Source organism: Bufo gargarizans, chromosome 2 (assembly GCF_014858855.1).
Source record: "Bufo gargarizans isolate SCDJY-AF-19 chromosome 2, ASM1485885v1, whole genome shotgun sequence".
Classification (NCBI taxonomy): Eukaryota; Metazoa; Chordata; class Amphibia; order Anura; family Bufonidae; genus Bufo; species Bufo gargarizans.
Genome location: NC_058081.1, coordinates 281,592,135 through 281,617,774, shown reverse-complemented (window position 1 = coordinate 281,617,774; position 25,640 = coordinate 281,592,135). Strand labels below are relative to the sequence as shown.

The following is a 25,640-nucleotide window of genomic DNA, read 5'->3' as shown; positions in this document are numbered from 1 at the left end:
GCCTTCAAAATGGTACCTTTATTGTGTTCGCAAGACACAGATCTGGTTAGGCAATCTTCTAAAACATGAACCACTTAGAACTTCAAACAGCAAAGCCAGCGTTACATAAAAAAAAATAACCTTCCCGTCACCCATACACTGTTCCATTATGCTACAAATGGACAACAGAATGGTGGTAAAATACATAAACGGGAAAAGGGGCTCAAAATAAATGAGCCTATGCAAGGAATCTCTGGATTTATGGAGATGGGCCATAGACCAAAATCTAGACTCAAGGGCACTTTATGTACCTGGACACTCCAACGAAACAGCAGACTCTTTGTCCAGGGAGAAAATGTCAACCGTAGCACTCAAAATCTATTCGCACAAATAAATGAAACATTCGGTACCAAGTAAGTAGACCTATTTGCATCAGTTCAGACCATAAAATTTGTATTGAGGACATGGTCACAGGGAATGCGGATGCGTTCTACCCCAAGTCTTTTCTCTCAGATCATCTAAAAAATACAAGAGGACATGGTAACTAGCGGTGACGGTCTATCTAGTATCACCTTCCAGACCATGGTTTTCAGCGACTCACAAATTGATAACAGACTAGAAAATTCCATTAGGAATAACTACAGAATGCTTTCAAGGATTGAAATACCACCTACTGCAGCTTCCACAATACCCATAATTTTACCCAGGCAGCCTCTCTGATGTTAGAATCGGAGCATGTCATGCTTTGATGCGCTCCCTTGCCCTGCGCAGGATCGAGCAGGGCAAGGGCTCTTTTATTTACTATAACACACTGCCGGACGGAGGCTTCCGCCCAGCAGTGTGTTCGATGACATCAACGACCGTTTTACAGGCTAGGGAAGTACCGGTGACATCACCGGGCTCACTGCTGGGCGGAAGCCTCCTCCTGGCAGCCCTAAGGAGAGCCCACAAAATGCCTATGCCCTGTGTGGAAAAACTCACCCGTGTAAAAGGGGCCTAAATCTTTTGGTTCAGTGGTGAATCTAAATCATCCTGAACCTCACTGATAACAAGATTTACCTTAGATTGTGGAAAGGTGCAGTCGTGTCTAGACCAATCAAACCAAAACTTTCCACAACATGGGAAGAAGATCTATTACTTAAATATCTTACAGAAGACCAATCTCTGAGGGAGGAAGGTGTGAAACTAGCATGCCTCTTATCTTTAGATATCAAGGGTAGCCCAGCCGTACTTACCATGTTACACATTAATGAGCCTTGGTTATCTACAACCCTGGTGGATATCATATTTTAAAAGGCAGAAATAAAACAGTTCACATAGAACAACTTCCATTGGAGCTGGATTTAGTTAAAGATCCAAAATAACCATCTCTGTGTTTAATTAGTGCAATGACCACATATTTGGAAAAATCTTAACAATATAGAGAAGGAATTTCTAGGAACTTCCAGGGAAGGGTATCCTGGCATGACCAGTAGTGCTCCCATACCCCATCAGTGGCATCAGAGCCATGACATTTTGTAGGTATCATGAGATGTCATGGCCCTGACTAAAACAGAGCTGTCTACATCAGCAATAATGCCGTTATCATCATTAATAAAAGAGAAATCTGCTTAGAGCTGGCAAGCAGTAGAACACGTCAACGATCAGTGCTTGATCAGTGGAGGGGGCAGCTGAAGTTGAGAGCATACTGTGCATACTGTCCAATCTTCACAATAGGGGATTAGGAAACAGCAGCTCATCACTGTTATTGTCTCTTCTGTTATCAAACGCTCATTGCCACAGGGTTCCTGAATCAGCACAAATGCACAGTGAATAAACATCCTGTTTGAATTGATTTTGCTTCTGGTGAGCAAGTCAGTGAAAAGCCCAAAAACAGGTGTAATAGGAGGAAACTTACTCTGCATGTTAGGCATATTCAGGGTATTTCCAATATTTGTGTCTGAAAAAAGGTATAGACAACAAACTTTCAGGTCCCCTATAACCAAATGATCATACGGAACCCATTTGGTGACAGTCCCTTGCAGGGCCCCCACTACCAAGTTAAAGAGGATCTGTCCGCTCCCCTGACATGTCTGTTTTAGTAAATACTTGTATTCTCCATGGAATAACAATTGTGGAGCACCTTTTTGCTTGGCGTTGTTCTCCTATTGAAAACACTAGGAATTACCATTTAACTTGTCAGCGTTGCTGGTCCCGCTCCCTATGCAGTCTGACACTGGCACACCACTTTCACTAGCTTTCCACGAGGAAACACAATGAAACAACACAAGGCTTCAGGTATATTAGTCGTGCCCGGCCAGTTGTTTAATGCCAGGAGTCAGACACAACTGATATACTGTATGTGAACAGCACTTCAGGGCACCGATCCGTGGTCTGTAGACTGAGAACGCTGGACAGAAACTGAGCATGCAGAGTTTTTCTGTCCAATGCTATTCAACATCCGGCATCACAACTGATGCACCGGATGTATGAAAACTATGGGATCAGTTCTGGCTTCAGTTCCCCTATGGCATTTTCTGCTGAACTGGATCACCGCATATTTGTGAAGGGGCCCTAAGTATGCTTCCGAATTCCTGTTTTATGAGGTAAGCAAGTACTTTCTAAAACAGATGTAAGGGGAGCCGTCAGGTCCCCTTTAACAAGGTAAGTCCCTGCCAATTCATTTATTGTGGCTCAGTCATCAAATACAAGCAGCGATGGTGGACACATTGGGCCTCATTTATCAAAACTGCCTAACAGGAAAACTGTCTTAGTTGCCACAGCAACCAATCAGAGCTCAACTTTCACCTTTTCAGAGCACTTTAAGACATGAAAGGTGAGCTCTGATTGGTTGTTATGGGCAACTAAGACAGTTTTAAAAAATGAGGCCCATTATTTATTTTAAAAAAATATATAAAAATATGCAGAAAATATTTCATTCATTATTAGCCATGTGTAGGCTGCAAATTCAGCCCTGTAATCCAGAAAGAATTTATATTACCACTGCACTTATCGATTATTCTTTACACCGTAATTGCACTCTTCACTGTGCTCCTCGAAGCTGCATGAAGAGACGAATAACACTGCAGCAGCATGAATCTTGTGACCTACTCCAGGTGGGTGAGCACCTCCTCCATCACAAGCTAAGTGTAACGTAACCTTGTAAGGCCAAAAGAGTAACGAGGACTCCAGAGGATTATTCAGTTTGTCGAATGCTACTTACAAGGAGAGTCTGACAAAAAGATGGGAGATGCACCAGATATGTGGACAGCAGAAGTCAATTAATCATGTTCTAATACATTAATGGAAATGCTATTGTGAGATAAAATCACAATCTCCGCTCCTTGGCGATTGTGAAACTACAAGGTCTGTAAGGTCTGCAGTTTCCGAGGAGTCAAAAACCAGACACGTGATTCAAAGTGAGCAAATAGATGCAAAGAGCATACGTGAAAAGCTGCGCTGGTACGAAAGGTTAATATGCTGTAAGTGGAAGCGACGCTCAGAGGCTACGAAGCAAATAACCATGTGCATCTCTGACACATGCTTGCGCTTTGACATGGTCTATATTGATTAACATTTCCACTTTAATTAAGTCTCATTATTATCAGTGAAACAGTGCCATCTTTTGACCCTAGACCACAAACTCAGCTTCATTGCTTCTAAAGTTGCACTGTCGAAAAGAACAAGCAATGCAATGTCAACAGCCGGCAAGAGATGAGTGGATTCCACTCAGAAACCAGAAAAAAACCTCAAGGCTCAATCCCTCCATCAAAGCAACAAATTAAAAACAAATATTTCTAGTAATAACAAAACATAATAATAAGCATTTCCTCTTTTCACCTCATAATAGGAGAATAAACAGTAACCAGGGACACATCATCTACATAGCCATCCTACTGCTCGGGTCAGACAGTAAACAACGATCAGAAGCAAAGTGAAAATGTCCACTTACACTAGAGAGACAATGTCCCCTCGCTGAACTTCATAATTCCGAATGCTCCATCGGTTTAAGAGCACCACGTCTGATTCATGTCTCCCATCTGGATTCAAGGAAGGCTGAAAACGAAAGAAGACAGCTTTATGTAAAAAATATTTCCCTTGTGTCTTTTCTCCCTCGTCTAATCTATTGTATGTATAAATGATGGAAGAACAAGTATATGGTGCTGAGAAGAAGCATCACCAAGCGTGAAAGTGTGAGAAGTACATTGCTTTCAATACAAAGTATACGGCAGGGACTATAAAACTTGAGAGGGGAAACGTGCTTATTTAACTCTAAATCAAAGCAAGAGGCAAGAGAAAACAATATTTTAGCCAAGTTTTATTTCAGACCTGTAGAAAATGAGCTAAATGGCTGGCATATCTTCATATCTCCAGGAATCATGACACAGAAAGAACAAATTAAATGTATAAGGGGTCGTTCATATCACGTTTTAGCTCCCCAGCCGAGGGATGCTTCGGAATACCCAAAACAGGCCTCGGTGAATCAATTCCCTTTAACAAGGCAAATGGGAGTCCAAAAGATTAAACCTTGGACTCCATTAGACCTGCTTTCCATCTTTATAAGTTTTTCAGAGGAACTCCACCACACCAAACACGATACACAGCATACAATTAATCTAAAAAAATATTTTATTAATCACTTATTAGAAAAATAAATACGTTAAAAAGTAGCAGAGGCATACATATACAGGAAAGAAAAAGAACCACAAATGGTCAAATGTCAGAAAGCCAGACCCCTAGACAAATGGTGCTAATGTTGGACCTCCCTTGCCCATAATAGAGACTAAAGATAGTATCACAAATCACAAAGTGCGACCTTTACATACAATAACCTCCGAGTGGAGAGACAGATAAAAAGTGGGAGAAGATCCAATTACATAAAACGTATAAATCTAAAGTGCCTAGTGCCAAACATCCTATACAAGATCCATCAAGGAGTACTTAGTGGAATGAATTATACCGACCAGTGTGGTTCAGACCCCGACGCGCGTTTCACTTCCTCGGAGGATGAATGCATACTGTGCTCACCAGCCTTATAAAGCATGTCAATCAGTGTAAGTTCAAAAATCGGTGAAAATACCTCTACATGTGTGGCCCCACATGTGCCTCCAGGATGTCCATGGCGTGCGTTCCACGCTGGAATGCACAACATCACATTCTGTAATCTAATAGGAACCTCCTACATGTTCAGCTAGCCCGATTTGGCAATCAAAATTGGAAGAAAATGGTTAACATCCATAAGGAACATTGCACAGGTATGTTTCTGGACAATACTAAAAAATATGTTGAACTTGAAGAACTCATATCAGTCATCATTTCACTACAACACTCGCATGGCCACCTATAACCTACTGGATATTTCCCTTCCTTTCCACTCTTAAGCGGATATTACACGGGCAGATAATCTTTCAAATCATCGCTAAGGAGCGTCCATATGAATGCTCGTTAGCGATGATCCGACAGTGTAATACTGCCGCTGATTAATCGATCAGGTAATTGGAATCTTTCAACAGGCAGATTCTGCAGGCAGCAGATTGTGCTGTGTAGTCACGATCTTCTACTAGTAAACAATGATTCCGTATGGGGACGAGCGATGGCATTAGCGATCACTCCTCCCCATACTGTGGAGGAGATCGCTGCATGTAATATCAGTGGTTTCCATTGACGAGTAGGCGATTACTGTGAAGGAATGCCTCTCTCCCGACAATCGCCTGCATGTGATATTAGCCTTATTTTCTTTGTTTGTCCCCATGTCAGTGTGTAAGCCTTTAATAGCTGCATTTTACTCACACAGCACATTGTGTGTATTGTTGTTCTTGTGTGAGTTGCAATGTAAGGTTGGGTTCACACCACGTTTTTGCCTTACGTTTAGCGTATGCGATGGGAAAAAAAGGATGCAAAAGCGTAGTAGACTGCGGTTTACCATCCGGCAGAGTCCAACAAAAAACTTATATATGTTAAAAGATGAGCTGTCTGTAGGAGCTGTGGCACTCAGATGAGCGCAGTGACATCTTCATTGTTTAGGCTATTTTCACACTTGCAGCAGTGTGATCCGGCAAGCAGTTCAGTCGCCGGATACGCCGATTTGGATGTGACTGAAAGCATTTGTGAGACGGATCCGGATGCGGATCCGTCTTACAAATGCATTGCAAGAACGGATCCGTCTCTCCGCTTGTCATGCGGACAGACAGATCAGTCTTGTATTTTTTTTTCACATTTTTACCGGTATGCGCATGCGCAGGTCAGAAGGACGGATCCGGCATTCCGGTATTTTGAATGCTGGATCCGGCATTCAGGCAAGTCTTCATTTTTTTTGGCTGGAGATAAAACCGTAGCATGCTGCGTTTTTATCTTTTGCCTGATCAGTCAAAACGACTGAACTGAAGACGTCCTGATGCAAACTGAACGGATTGCTCTCCATTCAGAATGCATGGGGATATGCCTGATCAGTTCTTTTCCGGTATAGAGCCCCTGTGACGGAACTCTATGCCGGAAAAGAAAAACGCAAGTGTGAAAGTAACCTTACATCGGTCCAGGCACTGTTTGTACTCAGAACACCAGATTTTTTGTAGTGGCAGTGCAGGGAAAAACTGTAATACCCAGAATAGCCCCCAAGCACCACAGTCCCTTCAAACCGGTGCTGAGAGTACAGTGATTGAACTTTGTGAGGGCTTGTTTTATTGGAATTGGACGATTTTACAGGTACCATCAAGTTTTTGATTCCTTATTCTGTTTTATTTTGGTTTTGTTTGTTTGGTTTTTTTTTGTTTTTTTTTTTTGGGGGGGGGGGGGATGACCAAAACAGCAATTATTACATTTTATGTTTTACATGTTTCGCTATAAGAGTTAGCTAATGTGATAATTTAATAGTTTGGTTAATAGTTAATTATGTGTACTTTATTTTTTTTAACATAAAATATTTTACTGGATTCCATAATGTGGCGCTGCATGCTGGATGTTGGTGCTGTGGCATTGTGTCAACGAGGCTTAGCCTGGCAGCAGAGGTGTCGTTGGACTTTTGGGTCTCAGCCAGTTGCTTTGGTCTACTGCAGTCTCCACTTTCAACATGGACTGACCGTTCCAACCACGTCATTAATCCAAGCAAAAAAGTAGTAGGCTAGTAGTGATCTAGCATCAGGATAAAAGCAACTCATTTTATTGAAAAATCATACAACATTTTTTTTTCTGTAACTCACTGCCAGGTACTACCAACACGTTTCAATTATACAGTTGATCCTACTCTTGGTCATACAGTAACATGAGTAAGATCAACTGAACAAAGCGCGTTGGTGGTACCTGGCAGTGCGGTACTTGTGCCAACAATGTGGCGTATATAACCCCAGAAATGTAAGCATTTGCAGATTTCATTTTCTGGAGCATTCCATTTTCATTACATTATTTTTCATCATTTTGTTGCATCGATCACCAAGGGATTTCTTAAAAAATTCCCCCTTTAACTAGGTCTAAAGGTGCACCAGATTTATCACCCAGCATCAGCCACTGTGATAAATCTTGTGCATTTTTAGACCGTCTAGTCTAGGGATGGCCAGCTGTTGTAAAACTACAACTCCCACCATGCCCTGCTATAGACAGTGTGGGCATGCTGGGAGTTGTAGTTTTGCAATAGCTGGAGAGCTTCAGGTTGGCCATCCCTGGACTAGTTTAAAGGCAGGTTTATGGAGCACAATGTAACAGCAGATTGCTAGGAAGGAAGATTTCCTTCCTGACAGTCGGCTCTTTCAGTGACGGAGACTACTGTATTTACAGTACATGCAGCGATCTCCTCCACAGTATGAGGATGAGGGATTGCTATTGCGATCCCTCGTCCTCATACAGATTCATGTTTTATCGTCAGCAGATCGCTGTTTAGACAACACAATCTGCCGCCCTGAAACAATAATTGGTGTGTCGAACAACAGGATCACTCAATGAACGAGCTTTTCGCTAATTCATCGTGTGATCGGCGGCCGTTTCACACAAGCGAGTTTTCCGTGTGGGTGCAATGCGTAATGCGAACTGAATCTGGACCCATTCATTTCAATGGGTCTGTGTACATGAGCGTTGTTTTTCACGCATCACTTGTGCGTTGTAATCGCAGCATGCTCTTTATTCAGCATTTTTGAAGCAACGCTGGCCCCATAGAAGTGAATGGGGCTGGGTGAAAATCGCATCCGCAAGCATGCGTTTTTCACGGATCGTTGCTAAGAGATGTTGTTTGTATATCTTCAGTTATTTATCAAGCATGTGCAAAACGCATTCAATCGCATTGCACCTGCGCAATAAAAAAATTGCCCAACAGGGCATGTAAGCATCATGTGAAAAAAGCCTAACATACAGCTTAGCAATTACGAAATATATACCGGTAATATAAAATAAAAGCACCAGCCTGCATAATCATAGAAGACAATGACAACATGGTTACAATGTTTTGTCACATTTAAAGGAAGTTACAATTATAACTTCACAAGAAAGCCTATTATTTCTGATTGGAAAACCATTAGGCTCTTGTAGTGACCATCTGAGATAATTTTTCATAGATAAAAAGACAGCATCACATAAAGATATGGTAACTGAAAGAACACATTAGCCCTGATTGCAAAGGTACAGTGCTATACTTTATCGGGCAGCCACATACTTATAGCTGAAATTACAAGCTAGGATTTAAAGGGGTTCTGCACTTTGTTTAAACTGATGATCTATCCTCTGGATAGATCATCAGCTTCTGATCGGTGGGGTCCGACACCCGGGACCTCCGCCGATCAGCTGTTTGAGAAGGCAGCGGCGCTCCAGCAGCGCCGCGGCCTTCTCACTGTTTATCGCTTGCCCAGTGACGTCACGACTAGTATCACTGGCCTGGGCGGGGCTAAACTCTGTTCACTTGAATGGAGCTTAGCCCCGCCCAGGCCAGTTGATAAAAGTCGTGACGTCACTGGGCCAGCGGTAAACAGCGAGAAGGCCGCAGCGCTGCTGGAGCGCCGTTGCTTTCTCAAACAGCTGATCGGCGGGGGTGCAGAAACCCTTTAAGTGTCAGATGAATTGTAGAACTTCGATGAGCATCTCAATTTTTAAGCTTTTTTTTTAATACAACTGGAATGTACATAACACTTGAAGCATGGATAATTGAGCTGTTTTTTATACTGGTGAACAATAAAAGTCTATTTAATATGAAAGTCCAAGTGATCTGCATTCACTGCACTTATTAACCCCTTGAAGATCGAGGTTTTCACCTACCTGACCAGGCCTATTTTTACAAAAATGAATGTGTCAATAATGTGGTGCTTTAATTTATCCAACAGATTCTGAGAATTTATTCTCGTAACACATCGTGCTTCATGTAAATGGTAAATTTGAGTCAATATGTTTTACCTTTATTTATTAAAACAATAAAACGTTTACAGAGAACTTGGAAAAATTTGCAATTTTCTAAATTTGAATTGTTCAGCTTTTAAGAGTTCATTCACACGACATTAAGGTGTTCCGCAATATATGGGCACTGTTAGCGGTTTTTCTTCTGGCAGGTTTATGCTGGTTAAATGATGAGGCATCAGAACTCCAACCCATGAATATTTCCCTGTACGACGAATATCCGATTTGCTCTGATCAGGAGATAACTATCAGCCCAGGCTTAAGTTAGGTTGTTAAATATCTGAAATCTTTATTTCCCAGCACATACTTATAGGGCTTTTTGGGGGTGGGAGCATATTGTCTCTCAAGATCCAATTGGAACAATCCTGGTATTCTTAGGAGGCCTTGGGGAACATGTTTGTCAATATACAGCTGAAACTTTGTTAAACAATACTGGTATCTGCTATATACAATACATGAAAAGGGTTATTTTACATTGAACAGGTTTACTCTACATGCTAATAAGTTGAATGACTTATCATAGTTTGCTGTCATTGTATGTGAGGTGTGATGTTGAATAGCATTTTGTTAAGGGAGGCTGCTATTGTGTCCAGCAACTGGCAAAGGGTGTGAGATGTGCTAATTCGGAGTACTGTATTCCACAAGAGTTGAGGCTTGTATAATCTATGTCTAATCTGTGATGTATCAAAAGTAAGATTATGAAAAATCCCTTTCAGGCACCGACCATGTGAATTCTGCATCACGGATGCGGACCCATTGACTTGAATGGGCCCGCAATCTGCAAGATAAGGAACTGGGGCATGGATCGGAAGCCCACAGAAGTGCTTCCATGGGCTTTGGTGTCCGTGCCTCCACACAGCAATGATAGGACATGTCCTATCTTTTGCCGCATATTGTGGCTAGTGGACCCACAATACAGGATTCATGCTGGCAATACCCTTGCATTGCAGACCGCTATTTGTAGTCTGCAGCACTGGCAGAGATGGCTCACGTTCGTGTGAATGAGGCCTAAGACAGATAGTGATACCTCACAAAATAGTTATTACTTAAATGCTATGTACACCTTTGGTGGCAATTTTTTTTTTATTACTCATTTTGAGCTAAAAATTATTTTTCAATTGGTCTTTTTTTAAACTGATGAGCCGTTTTCCCTGCACAGCTTTGAGTTTATCTACTAGCAGGATCTGTATTTTCTCTGTGCTTTGTCAGGCAGGGAGCTGACAGCTCCTTATCTCTGACCTTATAAACAATCATTAAAGCTCAATTCTTATTTTATTGATAGGAACGTGGCTTAAGTAAGTGTTTATAACTGTCATGGCGCCATCTAGGAGGCGGGCACATCCGGAGCGTGCGCACATCATCAGTGCATCCAGCGTCACCCGCGCTCCTGATAATACTATGTGTGCATCTATCTGCATTCATGCTAATGGTTTTAGGGCTGAGCACCGAGCTGATCACTCGGTGCTCGGCTGTGTAGTCTGTGTGGAGTCATGTGACGCTGGCCATGTCACATGACCCCTCTAGCTCCCTAGTTAAACAGGCAATCTGCTGGCCACAGATTGCCTGTTATTTAGGTTCCACCTGCGATTGTCTTTCCTGGCGTACTTACCTCCTGCTGAATTCCTGACGATCCTCTGCCTGCTCCTTGTGAACTTTGCTGCTCACCTGGTATTCTGACCCCGGCCTCCTCCTGACGATCCTCTGCTGACTCCTTTGGTACTTCACGAATCTACTGGTATTTATGACCCCGGCTTCTCCTGACTATTCTCTGCTTGCTCCATTTGTACTTTGTAGCTTTCCTGGTATTGACTCGGTCCGTTTACGTTCTTTTGTTTGTCTGTCATCCCTGCACTTATTCCAAGCTGGGGATTGCCATCCAGTTGTCCCCTGTCATTAGGACTCGCGAGGCAAGTAGGCAGGCCAGGGGTAAGGGTGGAGCGCAGTGGTCACTTCCCTCCCCCTGTGTGTGTACGCGACCGTTACAATAACCGTTTAGTAATTTAGAGATAAGGGTTATTACATGACCAGCACAAAGTGAAAATATCATTCACACAGCTAGAAAAACAGCTAACCATGACAGAACGTTTCAATATGTTTAATAAAGACCAATTGAAAAAAAAGATTTTTAGACCAAAATGAGTAAAATGCATAACAATTTTCAAATTTTCTAAACTATTTCCAATACCTACTTTTTTAAGCACCAGTTTAGTTTTGAAGTCATTTTGAGGGGCTTAGATAAACTTTGTTACACAGAAATTAAAGCAAAAAGGAGGTGAAATTGAAAACAATTTTTAGGGATTTTGCCACAGTTTTTGATGCTCTTTATTACAAATATTTTAGTGTAATAATTACAGAAAATGTATCGATAGACAAAAAAAGACAATGCAACAGCACTCTGCAAACCAGATAAAGTACAATAACGCCATAGTCACAAAAAATGTTATGGTGCTAATGCTACGCTTATTTATAAAGTGAGAAGCTGGGCAAATACATTTTGTACAAAACCATTTGGGCCCGTCTGCCGAACGTCAAGGCGATCTCTGTAAGACGGGAACCCAACACTAAATACTACCTGTTATGCGCCATAATGGCCGCCACAAAGTTCAGGTAATGTTGGTTTAACATGCATGCTGGATCCACTCTGCCTTTTACCACTTTTGGTGCCAAAATGGCATCCATTACTTCCAAGGGATGCAGGTACCAACATGCATGCTGAGCCTACTCCATATTCCAATGAATACAGTGAGAGCAGGCCACATCTTTATACTCAAACTAATTAAAATCAGCCTATGGGGCAGACAGGCTAATCAGGGGTGCACAACTCGCTGGAGTGCCACACCTCCAGCACTGTAAAACTGCAAAGAAAAGGGGGTTAGTCAGCACCTCCCAGTGCGCAGGTGCACGCTGCCATGGCAAAGACCTAGAGGAAAAAAAAGACAATGCAACAGCACTCTGCAAACCAGATAAAGTACAATAATGCCATAGTCACAAAAAATGTTACAGTGCTAATACTACGCTTATTTATAAAGTGAGATGCTTGGCAAATGCATTTTGTACAAAACCATCTGAGCCCGTCTGCCGGACGTCAAGGCGATCTCTGTAGGACGGGAACCTAACACTAAATACTACCTGTTGCATTGTCTTTTTTTCTCTATGTTTTGAGCCATGGCAGAGTGCACCTGCGCATTGGGATGTACTGACTAACCCCCTTTTATTTGCAGTTTTACAGAAAATGTATCTCCATAAAAATGTCATGTGAGAATACCGCATGTCATCATGCACATAGCAGAGCTGTGTGTCCAAAAGCCTGCCGTGCAAAATACAGTTGTGTGCATGAGTCCTAACTGATATGTACTTCTTCCCTTTTTATTCCTGGTAGAATCCACTAGTTAATTTAAGGCTGTGACCGATGATTGGCGCACGGGAAGACGGCTGAAGGGCTATTGTACTGTACCTGCGCCAAACATTGAAGCGAAAGTGTAGGCGTGAGACTTCTGATCCAGGAGTGATTGCATCTTCACTGTCAGTCAAATTGGTGGGGGTACAGCCTGTAGGACAGTGAGCGGAGCCTCTGGGTGCCATTTGGTACAATGGAAATGCCCTTATTGCACCCAGGGACTAAGCTGAATATTATTAAAATGCGGTTTTCTCCACAATGCAGAAATGGTACCAACACTATTAGATTCAGCTGGTTTTTATTGAGAGGTATTTAATGACAGATTCCCAAGGGCTGTGCCAAGTTCATAACTTTCCCCTATTCACAGGATAGGGGATAACAATCTTAATATTTGTCCAACAGCTGGGATATTCACAAATCACAAGAAAAGGGGTCCTATGCCACCTTTGAATGGAGCAGCAGGCATGTCTGATGCCGCTCCATTCATTCTGGAAGGGACTGCAGGGGATAGCCGATAACAGTGCTTATCCTGTACCCTTTTAAGTGCAGCTCTTAAGTGCACATCAAAATCAGAATTGGAACTGAAGGTAAGAGCTAAAACCCAGAGACATTCTCTGTTCTTTATCCTTTGTAGGGCATTCAAATCTTTTTTCTAACTAAAATGTTTCTGTCAGTATTATTCTGTAGGAGTAAGGTCATGCAGAGACACACAGCATTATAAATCAGTATAATGCCCTACGAAAAGAGCAGTGTCCAGAACATAAAAATCACGCCCACACACGGAGCTTGATTTCCGTACTGGACACACTCGTCTGAAACTAACCTAAATCTTAAACGGTTTGCTTGACCCCTGCTTCTCCAGTCTCTTCTCTCTCTCTCTCACACACACAATGCACATTCTGTGTGCAACAGGCTTTCCTTTGGCACATTGTTTCCAATGTAAACTCTCAAAATCACCACTCCTCCTACCTGTCCACAATTTACTGTATTTACTTTATCTTTCCTTTTCTCTACAACTGCTCCCTCAGTTCTAAAACTAGCACACAATCATAGGAACCTTAAACCACTTGATATTCACACTCCTACTGCTCTCTACCATGTATGAAACATAAATGACACTGTTTTCTATAACATCACAGTCACTTCAGCTCTCACTTCCATCACCCCTCTCACCTACGCTAAGGAATAATTTATTACGTACACACAAGCAGTTTTAAATGTTAAGTCTGCTCTCACTTCTCAAATTGACTGTGTCACAATCCCAAACAATTATTTAATACTAGCTCAATTCTCTGTCCCTTAGCACCCCTGTCACATCTCACATTTCAGCTGATGACATATTTCAAACAGAAGAAAACCTGCAGTCCCCGCAAACCCCTCCACACAACTGCTCAGTGCTCTTCCTATATAACCTGTTCCCCAACCATTACTGACAAAAAGCTTTCCGCTTTTCTCTGCAAATCACACCTCACCAATTTTGAGCTTGACTCAATCCCAACCCATTTTACTAACTTTTATCCCAGCCCTAACCTATCTATTTAACCTATCCCTAACCAATAGTGTCTTTCCTTCTTCATTTAAGCAAATAAGTTAATTCAAGGCACTAATGTATTGTGATTGTCCATATTGCTTCCTTTGCTGGTTGAAATCATTTTGCTATCACATTTTACACTGCTCGTTTCCATGATTACAGACCACCCTGCAATCCATCAGTGATGGTCGTGCTTGCACGCTATAGGAAAAAGCACTAGCCTATGTGCGCTCCCATGGTTTCGGCCACCAGAGAGGCTGATGCTTTTTCCTATAGTGTGCAAGCACGACCACCACTGATGGATTGCAGGGTGGTCTGTAACCATGGAAATGAGCAGTGTATAATGTGATGGAAAAATAAATCCAGACAGAAAAGGAAGCAATATGGACATTCACAATACATTACTAAGTGGCTTGTATTAACTTACTCTACATAATTAATGCAATTTACTGAAGTGAGACAACCTCTTTATTCAAAGTCACTCATGATCTGCTAACTGTGAAAGCAAAACAACATTACTATGAGCTCTTCCTTCTTTACATTTCAGCCATTGAAAAAGTAGACCGCTCCACCTTGTTACAAACTTGTCTCTTGGGATCAAAGATTTGGCCTTGACCTGGACCTCTTCATACATTAAAGCGTATCTAACCTTTGAACAAACTTAGCCCTCCTGCATGTATATAAGTGGCACAGCCCCCTTCCCAGATGCCTGAGTGTCAAGGTCCTTGTGTCCTGCAAAGGTGGTTGATTTATCTGCTTGTTTTTCTGTGTACCTGACCCGTGCTTGTGTTCCTGGAGACCGCTGTTTGATCCCTGCCTGCTTGCCTTGACTCTGCTGTTGCCGATCCGGGCTGCCTGACCTGTACCTGTGCTGCCTGCCCTGACCTATTGCTTATTTGACTTCGCCTCTGCCTCATCCTTCGGTCCTGCACTGTTGCCCTTGGTTACGACTCGCCCTGCTGACTACGTCTGTACCTATAGTACCTTGCTCAGGTACCTCCTGGTCTGCCTGGACCAGCTGCCTCTTGTGCCAATCCTCCTCAAGAGGTAGCGACCTGGTGTTCCTCTCGGGAAATCCTATCCCCACCATCAGGAGTACTGTGAAGAATGAGGGGTTCGGTTCACTTAGACAACACCCTTAGAGGAGGTAGGACGCGTGCACGGTGGGTTCACACCTGCTGTTTGTGACAGTAAACTCAGGCCATGGACCCCGCTGGTCACTCCAAGCCTGTTGTTCAGCAATTGCTACATGGAGTGAGGCGTCAAAGTGAACGTCAGGATGTGATGATGAAGTTCATGCAAAATGTTGCTGCTCGTCTGGATGCCATCTCTTCTGCAGCTACTGCACGGTCGCCAGTCGCCGCTACCCCTGCAATACCCATACGGGTGAATCCAGATTTGTATGCGCTGGTGTGCAACTCCCTCTGCCATCACACTATGGTGGAGATCCAAAAACCTGTTGTGGATTCCTTTGAATTGCATGGGCAGAAGTTTCCCACTGAGCAGTCGAAGGTTGCCTTCATTGTGTCCCTGTTGTCTGATGAGGTCCTTGCTTTGGAAAATTCTATTTGGGAACATGGAGGTTCAGAGACCACTAATCTGCAGTCTTTCCTGGCTACCTGTCTATGACAGGGTTCCTTGTCTGTGGGTCAGTACACCATCCAGTTTCGTATACTGACTGCCGAACTTGCATGGAACAATGAGGCTCAACTGGCAGTGTTCTGGGAGGGCCTTTCTGACCGGATTAAGGATGAATTAGCTGGTTGCGAACGTCCATCTACTCTGAATGACCTGATCACCTTGGCCACAAGGATAGATATGCCTTTCAAGGAACATACTAGGGAGGTTCCAGGCATCAGAAGACCACCTTGCTTGGCTCCATCCTTCAAGAGGCCAGTTCTTCCTCCACTGTCCATTCCATCTGAAGAGCCCATGCAAATAGAGTGCCTTCGATTGTCTGACCAGGAACGTTTACACCGCAAAGCAGAGAACCTGTGTCTGTATTGTGGCGGCAAGGACCAATTTGTGCTTAATTGTCCACAGAAGTCAGGAAACATCAATATCTAGGATCAATTGGAGAGGTGGTCCTAGACAATGAGAAGTCCTCTCCAAAACTTTCAGTTCCGGTGACTCTCTCTTACAAGTCTGTGCCTGCATTCTTGTATTCTGGGTCAGCTGGTAACTTCATTCAGCAAGCTCTGCTCCATCAGTACTGGCTCCCTACTATCCGTCTGGAAAGGCATCTGTCAGTGGCTTTCGTAAATAGACTGCCACTTCCCGAACATGTTATTTCTGTTACTATGCCCCTTAAGTTGCAAATAGGGGTTCTGTAGTCAGAGATGATCTTCTTCTATGATCTTCTTCTATGTGCTGCCAGCGTCCGTGAATCCGGTTATCCTTGGTCTTCCCTGGCTGCGTCAGCACACTCCAGTTCTGGACTGGCACTGATTCTGCGTTCTGTCAGTGCACCTGCTTATTGGAGGTCCGACCTGCTTCCTCGCCTACAGTACCTGAAGACCTGCCTGGACTTCCGCAGCAGTATGCCAGTTTTGCAGATGTCTTCAGTTATAAAGGCCGAAACCCTGCCTCCTCACCGTTCCTATGACTGTCCAATTGACCTACATGGTGCTACTCCTCCTCGTGGTCGAATCTACCCGCTCTCGCTTCCTGAGACCCAAGCGATGTTTGATTACATCAAAGATAATCTCAAGAGGGGGTTTATCTGGAAATCTACTTTGCCAGCCGGTGCTAGGTTCTTCTTTGTACAGAAAAAAGATGGATCCTTACGGCCCTGTATCGACTATAGAGGTCTGAATAAGGTCACGGTCAAGAATCGATACCCTCTTCTGCTTATCTCCAAACTCTTTCACAGCATCCGGGGAGCTAAGGTCTTCACTAAATTAGACCGGCGCGGCTCATACAACCTTATCCGCATTCGAAAGAGCGATGAGTGGAAGACTGCTTTCTACACTCGTGACGGTCACTACGAGTATCTCATTATGCCTTTCTGTCTTGATAATGCTCCCGCGGTATTCCATGAGTTGGTAAATGGTATATTCGGGACCTACTCTATGTCTTTGTGATAGTGTACCTGGACGATATACTGTTCTATTCTCCAGATCTGACTACTCCCTAGAAGCATGTACGTTTAAATTTACAGCGGTTGAGAGAGAATCGACTTTATGCCAAACTCGAGAAATCCATCTTTGAAAAATCCACTGTATTGTCCCTCGGATACATGATCTCAGATGCAGAGTTGCAGATGGATACTGAAAAATGTAATGCAGTAATGGACTGGCCCCGCCCACAGGGTTTTCGCGCTATACAGTGCTTCCTTGGAATTGCTCATTTCTATCGTCAGTTCATCCCGAATTTTTCATCTCTTACATCTCCAATCTCCGCTCTTACTAAGAAAGTGAATGTCAGAGTCTGGACTCCTGAGGCTAAAGCCGCTTTCGTCCAATTAAAGGGTTCCTTTGCTTCTGCACCTGTTCTGCGTCATCCTGATGTCTCCTGCCAATTCTTATTAGAAGTGGATGTCTAATCCATAGGAGCAGGTGCTGTTTTACTGCAGAAAGGTTCCAAGGGCAAGATGTTTACATGTGGATTTTTCTCCAATCTCTTCTCCCCTGCAGAGAGGAATTACTGTATAGGAGATAGATTTCTTCTCGCCATAAAACTAGCCTTAGAGGAGTGGCGTTATCTATTGGAGGGAGCCCAGCATCCGGAGATAATCTTCACCGACCACAAGAACCTTGCATGTCTGCAGACGGCCCAGCGTCTGAACCCTTGCGAAGCCAGATGGGCACTCTTCTTCTCCCGTTTTGTTTTTGAGCTTTACTTTCGCCCGGCAAAAACGAACATCAAAGCGGACGCTCTGTCTCGGTCGCTTGACTTCTCTGACCAGCAGGAAGAGCCCCAGTACATTGTAGATCTTCCTCGCTTGATCACAGTGGCTTCTGTCCTGGTCAAAGTCATCTCTCCTGGGAAGACATTCGTGCCGTCTGCCAAGAGAAAATGTATTCTAACTTGGGACCACAACTCCAAACTGGCTGGTCACCCAAGGATCCGCAAAACCTTCGAACTTTTGTCTCCACCTGGGCTGTTGTTACCGCTTCCTGTTTCTAATGCCCCATGGCAACAAATTGCCATGGACTTTGTTACTGATCTGCCCTCTTCTGCTGGATGCACAGCTATCTGGGGGGGGTGTAGACCGGTTCTCCAAGATGGCGCACTGAGAAGCAGCCTCAAGACCATGGAGGATATTATAGAGAAATAGAGAAGTAATAGCCTGTATGGTTGTGAATAAAGCACTTGGACTGAGATATAAACTTTCTATTTTAGCTCTTTGTCTGGGCCTGTCTGTTCTGTCTCATTCTGCTAATTGCTCACTCCTCCCCCGACCCCAGACTTCCATTGACAAGTGTAATATGATCGTTCCGTGAGCTGCTCTCGTATTGGGTGGATTCAAAGCAATATTTCCAAAAGAAAAGCATTTAGCAAGGGGGTGGGGGATAGGTAAACAGCTCACAACATGAGAACTAGTGTTACAGTCAATGTCTGTGGAACTACCTTGCCAACATACCGGTTTTAGATGTGGACTTCGCTGTGGGTTAGCAACCAGAATGCTACCTCACAGGATGGTTTCGATGTAGCTGGCAGCTGACATTCACAGGTCAGAGACACTAGTGCAAGGCACCAGAGCCACAGATAAGTCAGTAATTCAGAATCACGTTGAATACAAGCAAATACAAGGCAAACGTGTGATACAGGCAAGACAAAACATGGAGGATTAGCAGACTGACAGACTTCAGGAACCCAGATATACAGACATTAGAACGGACTTTGGACTTCTGGAATGGACTACAGGATGGTGATGACGTCAATGGGGAAGGATTGCACAAGACGCGACCACTATAATATGACTAAGGCCAGCACACAGTTATAAACAAGGTCAAGCAAAAAGAGAAGCTAGAATACATAGAACAGACACATGGCAATGGCATTTAATCCCTGGTCAGAATTCAGGCACGACTTAACCTGATCAGTCTAGACACAAACTTGAGATATAAACTCCAACACAGGGCACAGACAGACACCAAACGGACTAAAGCTAGACATGACATGTTGCACAATTAGGGCACATACCCCACATCCCCTGACGAAGCCACCGAGCGTGGCGAAACATGTCGGGAGGGGTGGTATGACGTCCTGTATTTTAAACAGTGCCTGAAATGTTAGGGACTAGTAATAAAAGAGTACGCTGCAGAGACAGCACCAGACATTGAGGAGTGGAATTGAGCATGCCACATGAGCGGTTTAGCGCGAACAGTGACTTCTATGGATGAAATAGAGCAGTCAGTAGCACAAAAGTGTAGAGTGTAGCCTAGAGACAAGTGAATTGAGCAGACTAGTGGCAGCTTCAAAAGTACACATAAACCTAGCAACATTGTTTCACTGTTGTCCAGCCTGAATTTAAAGGCCGAACGATAAAAGGATCTTAATAGGAGCGCCCAATCTACCATCACATTGTATGAATGCACAAACAAAGTATTAGCAGAGGCTTGTAGGTGTAGCTATACCCCATATAAATGAATGGGAGGCACTGCACTCCATAGTGGCTACATGTGACAAAGGCAAATACATTCATACACTCCAATTGTACCCTCCATCAGACACTGATTATTTTAATAGTTTTCTATAGTTGTTTGGTTCATTTATTTTAAAATAATAACTAATAAAGAAATATTTTTATTTTCAGTTAGGGACCCCTACAGGGAATTTAGGGTCTGAATAGACCATAGATGTGTTATTACTAATAATATCCCAAGGGTTCCTAAAAGGGACTTTATCTAATAAACAATTAGGGCAGGTCACAGAACTGAAGAGATAAACAGGTGAAACTCGAAAAATTAGAATATCGTGCAAAGTTCATTTATTTCACTAATGCAACTTAAAAGGTGAAACTAACATATGAGAGACTCATTACATGCAAAGCGAGATATTTCAAGCCTTTGTTATAATTTGGATGATCTGGCTTACAGCTTATGAAACCCCAAAGTCACAGTTTTGAGGTACCCTTTGCTCAGGGGATATGGGTTAATTAGCTGACTAGAGTGTGACACTTTGAGCCTAGAATATTGAATCTTTTCACAAAATTCTAATTTTAAGCTACATTAATGCAATTCCTTTTAATTTGCATTACTGAAATAAATGGACTTTTGCACGATATTCTAATTTTTCGAGTTTCACCTATATATCACACTGACACAGAACTCAGGAGCATAGATAGCAGACTTAAAGGAGTTCTGCCCTTTGTTTATATTATATGTTTGTTTAGATCATCAGCTTCAGATCGGCGGGGGTCCCGGGTGTCAGCTGTTTGAGAAGGCAGCGGCGCTCCAGCAGCGCCATGGTCTTCTCACTGTTTACAGCTGGCCCAGTGACGTCACGACTAGTATCAACTGGCCTGGGCGGGGCTAAGCTCCATTCAAGTGAACAGAGCTTAGCTGCGCCCAGGCCAGTGATACTAGTCGTGACGTCACTGGGCCAGCGGTAAACAGCGAGAAGGCCGCAGCGCTGCTGGAGCGCCGCTGCCTTCTCAAACAGCTGATCGGCGGGAGTCCCGGGTGTCAGCCCCCGCCGATCAGAAGCTGATGATCTATCCAGAGGATAGATCATCAGTTTAAACAAAGTGCAGAACCCCTTTAAGTTCATTAGTTAAACAGATACAAAGACAAGGACAGAACACATTAATTTACGCAATATTTAAAAGAGGAGAGATACAAGCACATGGCATAATTCACACCACAAGCGACCAAAGCCAGGACGCACCGAACAATGGCAACATGAACCTCAACTGTACATAATGCATGCACAGTTAAGAGGCAGAAGATGCCTAGTTGTGAGGAAGTGGATATGATGTAATAAAACGTGCAGTATCAGACGAGAGATTATAGTATAATGAAATAATATCCCGAGGGTCTCTAAAAGGGACTGTGGAGATAAAGCTGTATCAGACGAGAGACGCCGACCGTAGATTTGGCCATCTTACAGCCCCTGACCTTTTCTTTATTATTAATGATGTTACGCTGCTATTGGAAGGTAATATGAATAATGACCACGATTGGTGCCTACACATGTGATAGATTGTATTATGAGCTCACGTATGGTGATTGCTGGAATGTAGTTACACCGCTTTTGTATTAGGTATTTATACGTGCAGTTTTATTGTTTTTGTATAGCTTGAGAAAGGCTTGTAGTGAGCTGAAACATTGCCTTTTTGATGTACTGACTGGTATCGGATGAAGACGCAAGGTGAAGATGCTGGCTATACATGTTCTATTTTCTTGCTTAAATGCACAGTGATTTAAATACACCTTTTGTGGCAAAGTTTTTTCTTTTAGTACTAAACAAAGAAAACCAGTATAAGACACTTATGCAATGGTATCACACTCCTAACCTTCTTCATCGATTGAATCCTACTACCCTGGAGGTCTGCTGGAGATGTGGTACTCTTCTAGGTACTATGCTCCACATTTTCTGGGACTGTTAATTGATACGTCCATTTTGGAATGAAGTTCTTTCACTAATCCAGGACCTTCTGTGATATGATGCCCCTCTTGACTCCCTATGTTATCTACCTAATATTACACCCACCCCTGTTAGGAAGTCTACTTTTAAACTCAGAGTGCAGATCCTCACGGGAGCTCAATGCCTTATAGAACACTATTAGAAACTAAATAATTCCCAAACCCTGGTAGATTTGTATGCTAAAAGTGTGGAAATCAGATCTATGGAATATATTACTGCTTTGATTCAGAATAAACTAGAACTATTTGATACCACTTGGGGGATCTGGGATGCATACAGGAATCATAGACATTTGTAAACTCCACAGAAATGCACACCTAGTCCTTCCCTTTCCTTACACCTTAGGCTATCTTCACACTCACGTTTGGTGCGGATCCGTCATGGATCTGCACAGACGGATACGTTCAGATGTTATCTCTGATGTTTGATCTCACTCAGGATCTTAATCGAGATGATTTTTTTTTTTGTATACCTCAATGTTGATTACCTGAGTTATTATTTTTTTTTTACTCATGTTGTTATTATCATAAACTGTCAATAAATATACAATTATAAAAAAAATACACCCTTTGTAGATAGACTATCCTTTCCTATACAGTGAAAAAAAGATATGCCAATGCATACCAGCCAAACATATTGATATGCTCTCTATAAGTGCCAGGAGCTTTCTTGGTGCATAAACTAAACATGAAGAAAAAAAAAAGAAAGGCCCTAATTTTTTTTTTTTTTTAAACAAAATTCTATTTCGGGAAAAGACGTGTATGGTTCATGATAAAATGAAAGGCCCTAATTTATCATACCTTCACTTTATAATTCGGACTGAAAAAGTTACAAAATAGGACTATTGCGACTTTTTGCATTTTTACACCACTCACTCCAGTTGTGTAATATGTTAAGGAGTTTAGCTATGTTAGCTATGTTAATGAGTTTCAGTCCAGATTTATCATTATGACTTTTTTTAATTAGGAGGGTGGAGTAGGAAAACTGGAGGAGCTTCTCTAGAGAGAAGTGTTAGGTTTAAGCTTAAGGCCTCATGCACACGACAGTTTTTTTTCACGGTCCGCAAAAACGGGGTCCGTAGGTCCATGATCCGTGACCGTTTTAAATACGTGGGTCTTCCTTGATTTTTGGAGGACATGAAAAAAAAGTCGTTTTGGTGTCCGCCTGGCCGTGCGGAGCCAAACGGATCCGTCCTGAATTACAATGCAAGTCAATGGGGACAGATCCGTTTGATGTTGACACAATATGGTGCCATTTCACACAGCACATCTAAGACTGGGAAGAAAATGTGACATTTGGAAATATGAGGTTCTATTGCAGCCTAAAAATAAATGCAGGTATTGGCTTCTTTGCTCCCTGCTGATTTGTGGATGACATGGACTTACAGGGAAACATACACGCAGAAAAGAGAATTCCTAGAAGTGCCAAAACAATCAGCGCAAACCATAAGAGACAGCATGTTGTGACTGCATATGACATGTCTTAAAACCATCAATGGACTCTAATAAAGTTAGTGTCTTCCAGTACTAATACTCAAGTCCTAAAGCAAGATGTACTTACAGGGGGTTCACTAAGCAAAAAAGAAATGACGCTAAAATGTAACTTTTATTAAATATGTATTAAAATAATTAGGGAAGAAAGATCTCATAAAATATAGATAGTCAAATCCCACTTATTCTTCAGGGATAATTCACCAGCCAATGTGCAGGCACCGCTATCTCCCCTGGGTGACAAGGCTGATGTGGGTGGGGGGGGAAATAATATGTGCACCTGGACCTCAGTCTATCACTGAACCTATTTTCATTTAGTCAGTGAACAATGGCCTGTCACACATACTTCCTTTTCAGCTATTCACCTCCAAAAACTCTTTTACTCCCCCACCACCTTTCCTAAAGTGCTCACTATGAACACATAGGGAGAGATTTATCATTAGCTCAAGTCAAAATAATGGAGTGAAAAAGTCACAGATTTTTGCGCAATCGCTAGAACTGCTTAACGCTCAAAAAAATCGGCGACTTTTATTGACTCTGCACTATGCTTGCCAGTTTTCTGAAAGTGGGCGTGTTTTCTTATGTAAACGAATCTCTAGACAGATTTACTATTGCAACAATTTAAAAAAGTCACAAATAATTGGGCAATTTCACTCCAGTGAGGACCATGCTTATCTTATGCTACTTTTTAATAGAACATGCAACTTTTTCGTAAAGACGTACGACTTTTGTAAAGCAGCTTACTGACGAATAAACTGCTACCGTCAAACCACATTTATCACAGTATTAAAGGACCATTAATAAATCTGACTTAGCCAAAAGTGACTTTGGACATGTGTAAAAGTGGAGTAAGATGTGAGTGTAATGATAAATCTGGCCCATAGACTACTGCTGTCTCGCATAGGCTGACTGCTCTTGCTGCTATTGACTCTGACTGTTCACATGCGGGCTGCCATCTTAACTCACAAGTCTGGCGATGGACAGGTAAGCCCTTACCTGTGCCGCGAGCCGGCCTGAAACAAATGCGGTCACCGGGAGCAGGCATTTCCGAGAACAGCCCGATGAAGGCCCCCAGCAGCTGTTCTCGGAACTGCCTGCTCCCGGTGACCGCATTTGTTTCAGACCGGCTCGCGGCACAGGCAAGGGCTTACCTGTGCACCGCCGGACTTGTGAGTTAAGATGGCAGCCCGCATGTGTTCGCGGGCGAACACGGCGAACTGGCCATCCCTGATTCTGAGCCCATCTGTAAAAAACCACCTCCTCTGGGACCACTGTCTCCTCTGCCTCTTCCCCTATTTCTATTTGGTCGCCAACTTCGGCCTCTATTCCCACCTCTATTCCAGAATGTGGTATTAGAGAAAGTTTCTCCGTCAGTGTCACCCTTAGAGGAGGAGATGTCTGTTTCAGTTTCCGGATTTCTTTTATTATACAGTCCTGATCAAAAGTTTAAGACCACTTGAAAAATGGCAAAAAATAATATTTTACATTGTTGGATCTTAACAAGGTTCCAAGTAGAGCTGCAACATGCAACAAGAAGAAATGAGAGTGAGACAAAACATTTTTTGAGCATTCAATTTAATGAAAACAACGAATAAACTGAAACAGGCTGTTTTTCAGCTGATCAAAAGTTTAGGACCACATGCCTTTAAAAGGTCAAATCTGTGCAAAGATGTGGATTCATTGTCATTTTCTGTCAGGTAGTCACACGTTGTGGTGGATAATGCAAAAAAAAACTCTCCCTTTATGAACGTGGTCGGGTTGTTGAACTGCATAAGCAGGGTCTCTCACAGCGCGCCATCGCTGCTGAGGTGGGACGCAGTAAGACAGTCATTTGGAATTTCTTAAATGATCTTGAGGGTTATGGAACAAAAAAATCAAGTGGAAGACCCAAAAAAAATTCACCAGCACTGAGCCGAAGGATCCAATTTGCTGTCCGTCAAGACACTGGATGATCCTCGACCCAAATTAAGGCCCTTACTGGTGTTGACTGCAGCCCCATAACCATCAGACAGCATCTGAGACTGAAGGGCTTCAAAAACAAAAAACGTCTTCGAAGACCTCGTCTCCTTGAACGCCACAGAACTGCTCATTTGGACTTTGCAAGAGAGCACCAAACATGGGACATTCAAAGGTGGAAGAAAGTTGTATTCTCTGATGATTTTTTTTTTAACCTTGATGGTCCTGATGGTTTCCAACGTTACTGGCATGACAAGCAGATCCCACCTGAAATGTTTTCTACGCGCCACAGTGGAGGGGGCGCCATAATGGTCTGGGGTGTTTTTTTCCTTCAGTGGAACAATGGAGC

The 25,640-nt window shown here is 42.9% G+C and overlaps 1 protein-coding gene across 3 annotated transcripts in view; it reads right to left on the bottom strand.

The window, feature by feature from the left end:
* Positions 1 to 25,640, bottom strand: part of IMMP2L (inner mitochondrial membrane peptidase subunit 2) — a 1,176,402-nt gene that overhangs the window by 1,118,286 nt on the left and 32,476 nt on the right. For all 3 annotated transcript variants that reach the window (XM_044280335.1, XM_044280336.1, XM_044280334.1), the window contains one exon: positions 3,911 to 4,014. In XM_044280335.1, coding sequence (XP_044136270.1) covers positions 3,911 to 4,014 — 104 coding nt within the window. Of the gene's footprint in view, positions 1 to 3,910; positions 4,015 to 25,640 lie in introns of those variants that run through there.